The sequence below is a fragment of the Cibotium barometz genome, chromosome 28 (assembly GCF_041138505.1).
Source record: "Cibotium barometz isolate CiBa-2024 chromosome 28, ASM4113850v1, whole genome shotgun sequence".
In the NCBI taxonomy this organism is placed as follows: Eukaryota; Viridiplantae; Streptophyta; class Polypodiopsida; order Cyatheales; family Cibotiaceae; genus Cibotium; species Cibotium barometz.
The window spans coordinates 55330799-55342094 of NC_141073.1; the positions used below are offsets into that span (position 1 = coordinate 55330799).

The window sequence follows — 11296 nt, forward strand, 5'->3', positions numbered from 1 at the left end:
AGTGAAAAAGTTACAACAGCTGACAGAGAGTCAATGAAGGACATCTCGCATGGCAAGGTCGGCCAAGGTCTTGACCAGCCTCAGTTCGATTAAAATGGTGAGCTTCCGGTACGGTGGATGAGGGACCAAGGAAGCGGCCTATGAGTGAAGCGCTAGGTCACCTGCTAAGGAACCTAGAAAGTGCTGACCATACGGTGCTCGGGCTCTGGGTCGCCAAAGATACCCACGCGTGCGTCGGGGAAGAAAATGAGTTAGAGTTGTTTTCTGAACATGGGCATGGATCTGGTTGATTGACCTTGTTGGTCTGCAGCAACGGATGAGTTCATGGCCCTTTTATATGGATCTTGTTGATTGATCTAACTGATCTTCAACGGAGAGCCCATCTGGATTTTATGTGATTATATTTCCAGGTACTATGAGCTAGGAACTATTGAAAAGGCCCCTAATTGAGCATGTGGTTGCGTTTTGGTTGCCAAGGATGCCATAGGTACACCGATGAAGGAATGATTAGAAATTGGACTTCAAGCTAGATATTTTGGAGGATTATGATTAGTGATACTATGGTTTCATTAAAAGATCGTTTTAAAGACAACCAAATTTGTGTGGAGGGCAATTTCATATTGGGTGTGTAAGTGGTGTGACTACCTTGAATTTTGCTTAAAGCACCGGCTAGGGGGCATGGGAACTCTTTTCCCTGCTGGTACTTGGGACAAAACATAACCAAAGTTCTAAATGGATCCTATCAATACAGTGGTTGGGCGGTTGGCTAACCCATGGGGTTAGGCTAGACTGATGGATTTCTAAAAAGAAATTCAACTCTGTTAAATTACGATAGTTGAAGTAAATCAAGGATAATCCTTGTTCTGTGGGGGTGGAAAAGAATCAACCGCTGTGCCTCTTAACGGGGGAAAAAGCGTTGGTCTCTATGATCCAAGTGCAAGTTCCTCCCTTGACCCGGCCATGTGACTTGCGGGTTTGGTCGGAATGAAAAAGGGTAATTTACGCCTCTTGACTATGGAGAGACGGAAAACTCTCTCACTTGTAGCAAGAGTAGTATGATCCACACTTAGCTCAATCCAATGGGATTTGCATCCCTTTCGGAGCTAGGGATTCAACCCGTACCGGTGCACAAAAGCTTATCCATTTGATGGAGAGAATGCTAAGAAAACTACTACTATTGACATAGACTCAACACACACTCAAGCTCAATCTTGCTATTGCTCACTCAACTCCACATTCCACTCATCCATACATCCAAACAAGAAGAAAGCTTAGCTATTGCTCACACAAGATCAAAGCATTCTTCATTCTCAAATACTCATTTCCCTAGCATGCACACAATCCTTGAAGCTCTCAATAAGAAACATGCACACAAGAGAATTGACATGAGAAGAGAGACAAATATCAACTCATTGCATTGAATTAACAAAAGAATAGAACTTACAACAATGTAGATGGGAAGAGAGAAGAGCTTGCACCTCTATGGAAGAAGAGGGAGAGCTAGTCTCAAGAGAGCTCAAACATGAGTTTGCCCAATGTGTCCATGCTCTCAAATGAGCCACCTTTTATACAAAAATTCTAGAACTCCCAAAAGTTCCCATGTGGGATTATTGTCAAGCCCTCTCCCACATTCATCTACAAAGTGGAACTCTTTACAAGAGCCCTAAGTATCTTTTTTGTTGCATCCTTGTATTAATCTTCAACACTCCCCCCTTCCTATTTTGCGCACGTCCTCGAGCGCGGTAGTAGCAAGAGCTGCAACAAAAAAAACAATGGATACATTAAAGTCTTTTATTGAAAAAAAAGAAAAGAAAAGAAAAGAAAAACCAACAATGATAATTTCACACGTGAGCATATAAGTGCAAGGCTGATTAAAGTTTTAATGAGTCCTAAAATAGGTGAGTAAAGACTAGTCCAAATGAGACTTAAGTGGTAGATAACGCTATGCAAAGGCAAGTGTGCTTTGTACACCACTGGTTATGACCGCAGTCTCAATGTCCTACAAGTATGTAAGTTATTCCTAGGTGGCAAACCTACTCCTAAATATGAGCAAAGGTGATTGGAACTCTTTTTTTTTTCTTTTTTTCTTTTTTCTTAATATGTGTGTGTAGAAGGTGATAAAGATTAAGGTTCCATCCCAAAGAGACCCAAGCAATGGCCAAGAGACCTCCACCAAGAGAATCTAAAGACCGCTAAGTATCTCAAGGGCGACAGACCCTTTTTCTTTCTTTTATGACCTAAGGAGTACCCCTAGAAGATGAGGGCATCGGTCTCGAGGGCCCATAGTGTACCCCAGAGTCCTACCAACATCCATCAAGGCGATAGATTCCTCAAAGGTCTTTTTCTGAAGCTTTTAGACATCAGTGTTCACCCCATGGAAACCAAGGCATCGGCCCCAAGGTGCTAAGACAACCCCAGGTCCTACCAAGCATTTCTCATGGCTGTAGACATATCATGTCTCAATTTATTTTGGATATATACTTTTTTTAAGGTACATTTTCGTAAATTTTTATTACTCCTAGCACCTAGCTCATATCTAAGAGGTAGCCACCACTAGGGATAACTAATATACCTTGAAAGCATAAGAACTTGGCATACTCCCTTGGTATATATCCTACACTGTCTTTAGATAGAAATATCTTTTCCTAAGTCTTCTAAGACTCTAGAATTCACTCACCATATTTTAACAACTAATCAAAAACTTAAACCAGCCAACATTGTGTGAACATGCAAACCATATATTCGAAAGATAAGAGCACATAAAGAAATAAAAATTAAGATTTGAATACACCTGTTGTAGTGCCCTGTTGATGTTGTTCGTTTGCATTGATGAATTGCTGATTTTGTGCAGATTGCTCCTTCTTGATCTTTGTAGGCGTATCATGTCTCCCCCCTTCCTAATTTGTTTGCACGATAGGTGGACTATTAGGACGTGTTTGATGCTCTTGTTTTTTACGGAGATTTCTGCAAAATTTTTATTAACAAATACGAAAAGAAAAAAAATAAAATTTGCCATTGGTGCCAAACACCGAATATAACCGAGGGGAAAAACCCAGTGGGAGAAAAGTGCCCTGGCTTGTCGATCTTATTATGGAGTCATTGAACTTACCCTTGCACTGGTGGTGGACCCATGTCCTCGTCTGCTGGAAAGATGGTATCAATTTCCTCAGGATGCAGAGACAACCCCTCACAAAAACCTGCCGCTGGAGAAGGTGGTAGAGGAAGGAGTGCTTCCTCACTAAAGTATGGCATTGGTTCTATGGGAAGGTTAATCAGACAGTTTCGATTTTGGAACTGCGCAATGTAGGTACTCATATTGATCCAATATTGACATGTGGAGGCTTGGGGAAGGAGGGCTTGCAAGATCGGTGGTTGCAAGTCATTTAGGCTTGTATCCCTCCATTGTTGTGCTTGAACCTCCTCAGGTAATCTACGTTGATTTGGTCCTCTCTCTGGTATTCTCACATTAAGAAGATTATGGCGTTGGGGTGTAACTCCCACAATTTGCTTCATTAAGCCCGTGCCATATCGTCTAAAGTAAGAGCGGCATATCCAACAAATATGTGAAGCTTCTTCTAATACAAGCCGTGCACACTCTTGACAATGTGGAAATGGGTGATGCTGTTGATAGAACAATGTGACAAAGTGATGCCCACAGCAATTTTCACCTAAGGGAGCATAGAAGTACCTAGAATGTGTTTGAAACGGAGGAGTACTATAACCCCCGCGATGATCTGGTCGAGTACTATCAGGGTCAATGCATGGTGGACATGTATCTCGCCAAATATCCATCAGGAGTTATCTGGACGTAGAATAATGAAATTTAGAACACTCATATCCATCATGACAATTCCAATCAAAAACAAGATTATCTCAAAGAAAACACATCTTCTAAAGGCATAAGGAACTACATTATTCAAACATTGATTTACCAAAGAGCTTTAATTGTAGTGTTAATGCCTTATCTTTAGTTTTTGGTATATCCTTTTTAAGCGGTGGAAACTTTAGCAATTGTCTTGGAATTTGAGCAAGATAAGATGATTTAGGCATTGAAGTGCTAGAATCTATGCTCAAATGAGACTCATTTGGACTTGTCGTAGGTACACAAGTTGATGGTGGAATTGTATAACAAGGAGAAATCGGGACAACCGGTGTTTCAATACATGTTTTAGGAAGATCAACACAAGTAGTTTTGTAGGTGCTATCACGGCCACCTTTCCTTTCTTGAAGAGTTTGTGTTGATTTCTTTTGCACCCACTGATATGGACAATCAATTTCATAACCAGCTGCATAAAGAAAATTATCATCCTGTATATGGCATAGATCATGCACCACAAGCATGCAGTAGTTTACTACAGCTTAATCACATTTGAACACACTCAAATCGAACTTTCAAGAAGTAAGAGGTGTAATTACAATGGAGATTGTCAACCACCACAGAGACGGCCCAACCAAGGATCAAAAAAGCAGTGCTCACCTAGCGAGTAAGAAGAGAAACTTCTTCGTCTTTAGGAGACCGATTCAAAATCTAGCACAGTGGATGTTCAGCTAACATGAAGTACCGCCAGGATGTGATGTTTTCTTTCAACCCCGGGTTGACATGACTACAAGTTCACCTAATACTGAGCAAGGTGTTCGAGAACACTACGCACATCCATGTGATGCTTCCATTTACTTATTCTGATAACAAATAAGGCATTTTAGAACCATTTACAAATCCATGTAATGATTCCTTATAAAGGATGCCCAAAATAAAGGCCATGGGACGATGTAATACCTACAATGAATCACCAGTAATTGCCGACGTTAATGTCATTACAAAAATAGTAGAAACTTAAAGACTCAAAGCGAGTGTCTCTCCTCCCTCTTTCCCGACTCTCCACACACTTAACTACCGTGGACAGGCTAGATTGTGCAATTTACACCTCCTAACTTCGTATAAGATATCGAATATATCCAACCTTTCAAAAAGTGAGTGTGTGTACACACACAAACAAGGAAAAAGAAAACGAGAGAGAGAGGCCTAGTGAGACAAACAATGCTGAATGTTCTCATCGGCTGGCTGGGAAATCATGTACAAGCTTTGAGGGCCTTACTCTCCCCACGGGAGATGCCGGATTATCCCTATACAAATGCCATAACACAGCCCAACACAAGGCTACCAAGCCAGAACATAGGCTGTAGAAATGCCGAGCCAACAATATAATCCATATACCTCCGTGTGGGTATTGATTCTTCCCCAAAAACCACGGGTCTTCATGCAATAGGGCTGGTACAGTAAGTACAGCAAGTACAAATGCTGGTACAACAAGTACAATGACTAGTACAGCATGTACAATGGCTGGTACGTTCGGTATGGTGGCTGGTACAATCGATACGGTGGTTGGTACAGCAGGTACAGAAGCTGGTACAGTCGGTACGATGGCTGGTACAGCAGGTATAGCACGTACAAATGCTGGTGCAACAAGTACAATGGCTAGAAATCATAATAAATGATTAAATACCCTTGCCTTCAATATTTCTTCGCTCGCGATGGAAGCCTCCAAAACAGTCCCTAACAGCCGGTATTCTTCACAGCAGCCTTCATGAGAGAGAGAAAGAGAGTAGCCATCATTAGGGTAGCCTTCAATGGTGGTAGAGGCTAGTGTGCAACAAGAGAGCCTCCATTAATGAAGAGAGAGGGCTCCAATTTATAGATTTGGGCCTCCCATGAGCTAAAATGCCAAGAGAAGTCTACAATGACAAGTGGAGAGCCACACAATAGCTGAAGTGACAAGTGTGAGGTCACTTGTCTCACTTTGATCCTTTTTCTAACAAGTGTCAGGCCACTTGTCTCACTTTGGTCCACTTTCCTACCACATGTCCCAATCTAAGAGATGGGTCCTTCCATAATCTTTACCTCTAAAAATATCCCAACTGGTAGACATTTTGCCATAGGCACTTTGCCAACTCTTGGTATCTGCTCAATTCTAGATGTAATGACGTGAACAGAATTTCCATCGGAGTCGGGCCAAAAATAGCAACTCTCCTAAATTTTAGGAGTGTGGTCCTTTGTATTCTAGGATAATCCCCCATTCCCAAAGCTTGTACTTTCCAAATATTTAAACATCCTGGAGTCCACGAGACCCCTTTCAGACTGGGAAATGTCCAGGCTGGTGACCAGTACAATGGTTGGTACAATCGGTATAGTGGCTGGTACAGTAAGTATAACAAGTACAAATGCTAGTACAACATGTACAATGACTAGTACATCAAGTATAGTGGTTAGTACAGCGAGTACAGAAGCTGGTACAGCCGATACAATGGGTGATACAGTAAGTACAACAAGTACAAGGATTGGTAAAGTCAGTACAATGGCTGGTACCACAAGTACAAAGGTTGGTACAACAAGTACAATGGCTAGAAATCATAATAAATGATTAAATACCCTTGCCTTCAGTATTTCTTCGCGATAGAAGCCTCCAAAACAGTCCCCAACAGCCGGTATTCTTCATGGGCAGCCTTCAAAAGAGAGAGAAAGAGAGTAGCCATCATTAGGGAAGCCTTCAACGATGGTAGAGGCTAGTGTGCAGCAAGAGAGCCTTCATTAATGAAGAGAGAGGGCTCCAATTTATAGATTTGGGCCTCTACAATGACAAGTGGAGAGGCACACAATAGCTAAAGTGACAAGTGTGAGGCCACTTGTCTCACTTTGATCCACTTTATTACAAGTGTGAGGCCACTTGTCTCACTTTGATCCACTTTATTACAAGTGTCAGGCCACTTGTCTCACTTTGGTCCACTTTCTTGCCACATGTCCCAATCTAAGAGATGGGTCCTTCCATAATCTTTACCTCTAAAAATATCCCAACTGGTAGACATTCTGTCATAGGCACTTTGCCAACTCTTGGTATCTGCTCAATTCCATATGTAATGACGCGAACAGAATTTCCATCGGAGTCGGGCCAAAAATAGCAACTCTCCTAAATTTTAGGAGTGTGGTCCTTTGTATTCTAGAATAATCCCCCATTCCCAAAGCTTGTACTTTCCAAATATTTAGACATCCTGGAGTCCACCAGACTCCTTTCATACTGGGAAATGTCCAAGCTGGTGACACCAGGAGGTCTACAAGAGGATGGTGTTGCACTCTTGGATCCGGAGCTATTTCATGTAGTAGTAAGAAGCAACCTACTATTACGTTGTCTTCTACTGAGGCAGAGTATAGAGCAACTTGTTCAGCTACCTGTGAGGCAATTTGGTTGCGGCGTTTACTTGGGGATATTGGTTTTCTTCCGAAGAATCCTACCATCATCAAATGCGACAACCAGAGCTGTTTGGCGATTGCACGGAATCCCGTTTTCATGCAAGGACCAAGCACATTGAGATCCAGTACCATTTTGTGCAGGAGAAGATTGCATCGGAGGAGATCAACTTGACCTACTGTTTGACAACAGACAATGCTGCAAGCTTGTTCGCCAAGCCTCTTCCTCACCCTTCTATTGCCTCACACTCCAGCTCCTTAGGCCTCGGTCCCCACCTAGGAACTGAGAGGGGGTGTTAGCATGACTTTCATCATTTTCATCTTCTGTGTTGTGAGAGTAGGAGGCTGACTCTTCGGCTTCCACCTAGCCTATTTATAGGCACCGCCCCCCCTCATTTTGATTGATCAGTTTTGAGTGTTTTCCACCCTTGCCTTCTGCACACGGAGCCCACTCCTTGCCTCAGGCAGTTGTATTCAGCTTCTTAAGTTACTCATCAGCGTTTTTTCTCTCTCTCACTCTCTTTGTGAGTTCCAGTGTTTCACTTCTTTTGTGCATCTATTTCCGCTGCCCTCTGACAAGGCCATCAGCTTCCTCCATGTTACATACATTCTCTGCTAAGGCACTTGTTACATGCCTAAACAGCCATACTAACAATTAAATGATGCACCACTCAGACGTCAAGTGAATCACCTTATAACACCTCTCGTGGCCACTTCATGTCCCATTTAAGACAATTAAGCCCTCAAAATTCGCTCCAAGTAAGACAGCTTTTCCTTACATTAACCTTCTGCTACCTTATTACAAATCTAGAATACCAAAACCAGGGTAGACCCACAATATGGATCTTAAAAAAAGGCTGCTTGGATGATTCGACAAAAATAAAATTAGTAACGTAGTTTTTCTTGTGGACCGCACCCTGGACATTTCGACAACATCAATGCAATTTACCTTGTGGACCCCATCCTAGACACATCAAGATTCCACACAAATTAATGCAGCTTATCTATGTGAATCTGCTCATGTAGCCAACAAATGCAACTATTCTGCCAGTGGGAAACCTACTGTGAAACCAAACCCTGCCCCCCAGCTAGTGCCAGCCACCAGCTACCCATTTCCCTGCTGATATGAAATGCTGCTCTCATGAAATGCTGCCCTCTCTCGAGTGTGAGATGCAACCTGCTCAGGAGTTCAGAGTGCCTGGACAAGTTTTTGATGATACACTAGAAGAAGCCATTGAAAAGACTTCATAGCAAAACATACACTCATTGACAGGCTCTGACCACAAGCAAAGCAACCAATGATCCCAAATTACAAATGCATCCTTCACAGACACCTCCCAGCTTAAATTCCTAAGTAACGCACAAAGCTCACTTGAAGGAGACTGCCAAAATCAGATGAATGCATGCTACATATGACATCTGCTCCTCGGAACAATCTCTAAAACGGGCATTAACCAATGACAGCTTAAAATTAGATACTCTAGAAGCTTGTTTGTAGTCTAGCTCTTCAACTAAAACCCACCATGACGAGCACCGGCACTCCTGCTGCTATATTTCATTGCTAAATAGCAGTTTGCTTAAACAAGCAGACAAGGGACCATAGACAGGCTGCTTCATGTAAAGAGAGAAATAGTACACAAGAAAGAAATTTCAATAAACCAAGAACAATCGATTACAGATTGAGAATAGAAACTGCTTCCCGTGTCGAGGAAGACAAACAAGCACACAGCAAGCATGCAAACATTGACCGCGTAGAAATGCAGAAAGGCCATGTCCACTGGGCACAGGAAAGTAGGCTTGATATCACCTTCCAATTTATCTTGGCGACTTTCAGTGCTCAATGTGCTACAAGAAGGAGAAGCACACAAGAAACTCTAGTCCGGCACCGCAATCACACTTTAAGTATACAAAATACAGCCCAGCTACACACACATAAGCATAAACTGCAGCTGGTGGACATGCTTGACGTAACATAAAAATCCCACTTAAAAAACCCATAAGCATGAACACCAATTCTAAACCATCCTGAACATGAATTTCTGTAACCACCCTACAGCTGGGAATATAGCAGCACTGATATGAGTTTCTCGCATAGAAACAAGACATATGAAGAGATTAATATTTTGATTGATTTTAGAGAGAGAGAGAGAGAGAGAGAGAGAGAGAACTACTTCAACCTTGGAAAAATTACATGAATTAGATTCACATATACTTGCATGTTTAGCCAAAATTAGCTGGAAAATCATGAGCAAGTTATACACGAGTCAGGGAGTAAAAAAAGGGGTTCCGAAACAACCAACTCATACTCCATGCTCTCCCAGTGCTGATACATATGTAGTAGCTAGGTACACTTCTTGATGCTCTTACAATGCTAATACAGATATCCTAGCGAGGTACACAGTGAAAAACCCTAAAGTTGAAGTGATCGACACTACCTGCATGCTATGCATTGAGCTCTCACAATGTGAGATGGGCCAGCTTCTTGACAGGGTGCTGGCCAAAGCCAAGGTTGCCTTCAGAAAACTTCTTCTGATTGCAGCTGAGCATGCCCTCGAGGCTACACTGTATGCCATCCTGCTGGAGCTTCCGATACCGTGGCTCGATCTTGCGGCTGAGGCTATGGGCAAAAAAGGCAGGGTAGGCAACGGCATCCTCCATGCTGCGTCCCATGCCCGTCAGCAGGAACTTCATCTTGGGCTGCAGGGAGTTCTTGATGCTGGCCAGCAGCACTGGTGGGTAGCCTGAGACGATGGCGGAGATCTGTCTGTCATCAAAACCTAATGTGTGCAGGAAGTCGACATTGGGCTGGAAGGTTTTCTCGGCATCACGGCATAGGAGGTGGGGGAATCTGGTGGCGACACGGCAAATCTCATCGTGTTTGAGACCCAGGCGTTCAAAGTAGGCCACAGTGGGGCGAAGTCGGCGTTCTACACTGTAGCCGAATACGTGCGGCCAACGAATAAGCAGCTTTCCCATGCTGTCTTCACCTCTCTTCAAGCCCAACTCTAGAAAAAACCTCAGGGTAGGCTCCAGCTTTGCCTCGATGCTGTAGCTAATAAGGCGCGGGCAGGCCAGAAAGACCTTAGCCAGGCGGCCCTCCGGCACCCCAGCCCCCTGCAGGAACCCTAGCAAGGGGCACAGCTTCTCCTCAACGCTGTAGATGAAAAGATTCGGGAAGCGCAAAATGGCCGCGGCTAACTCGACCCTCTTGGCGCCCAGGCCTGCCAGGCAGTCCGCCATGGGCCGCAACTTCTCCTGCACGCCCAGCACCAGGAGCTGCGGGCAGTGCGACACCATGGCCGGAAGCTTGCGCTTTGGAATGCCCACCTGCTGCTCCAGAAACGCCCAGTTGGGCTGCAGCCTCTCCGCCGCCCCGGCCTTTCCTAGTCCAGTACAGCGCTGCAGCATCCTCCGGATTGTTGACTCTGGCAAACCCTTCTCCTTGAGGAAGTTCGACGCCACCGCCAAGGCTGCCGTCGACGGTTTGTTCTCCGCCATAGCTACTATCTTCTGTGCCAGCTAAGCTAATGAACTCCCTATCTGCTTTTGCATTATTGCGCCAACAGAAAAACAAATCACCCAATAAATTTAATGAGTGATTATGGCAAGTTCATGGTCCCGGCTCAAGCAAATGTAGAGGCATGCATGTGTGTAGAGACGTGGCATGGAGAGTTGCTCGAGGACGATGTGCAACAGGCAGACATAACCCGATTCTAGAGGCTCCCAATTGGAATTTGGCACCCCCTTCTGACCTACCTGCCTATGCATCTATGCCATCCGTGTAGCCATTAAACGTTGCTTTGTGTAATTCACAAGGTCATCCAAATTAAGGGTCATCATCCAAAACATATGCACACCGTCAAGTCACATGTTGCCATGCGTAGCCCATGCTACCACGTGTAGCTCACGTTGGTAACAGCTTGTTTCTCTAGTGGTCCTCCTGCACTCTTTGCACATCAATGGTGGCTCCTTGCACCATGGGTGTTGCGATACTTTGAAGCCAAGGCTTGTGTGGTCACCAAAAAGTCTCAATACACTGGCCTTGCAATGCTTAGA

The 11296-nt window shown here is 43.9% G+C and overlaps 1 protein-coding gene across 1 annotated transcript; it reads right to left on the bottom strand.

Annotated features, from left to right (window-relative positions):
* Positions 1–9470: 9470 nt before the first annotated feature.
* LOC147622963 (uncharacterized) lies at positions 9471–10977 on the bottom strand. Its single transcript, XM_086822572.1, has one exon. The coding sequence runs from the start codon at positions 10736–10738 to the stop codon at positions 9698–9700; it is 1041 nt and encodes a 346-aa protein (XP_086678698.1). The 5' UTR covers positions 10739–10977; the 3' UTR covers positions 9471–9697.
* Positions 10978–11296: the final 319 nt, after the last annotated feature.

Bases quoted from the DNA above. Each gene is read 5' to 3' on its own strand.
- LOC147622963 (XM_086822572.1), bottom strand. From the start codon at position 10,738: ATGGCGGAGAACAAACCGTCGACGGCAGCCTTGGCGGTGGCGTCGAAC.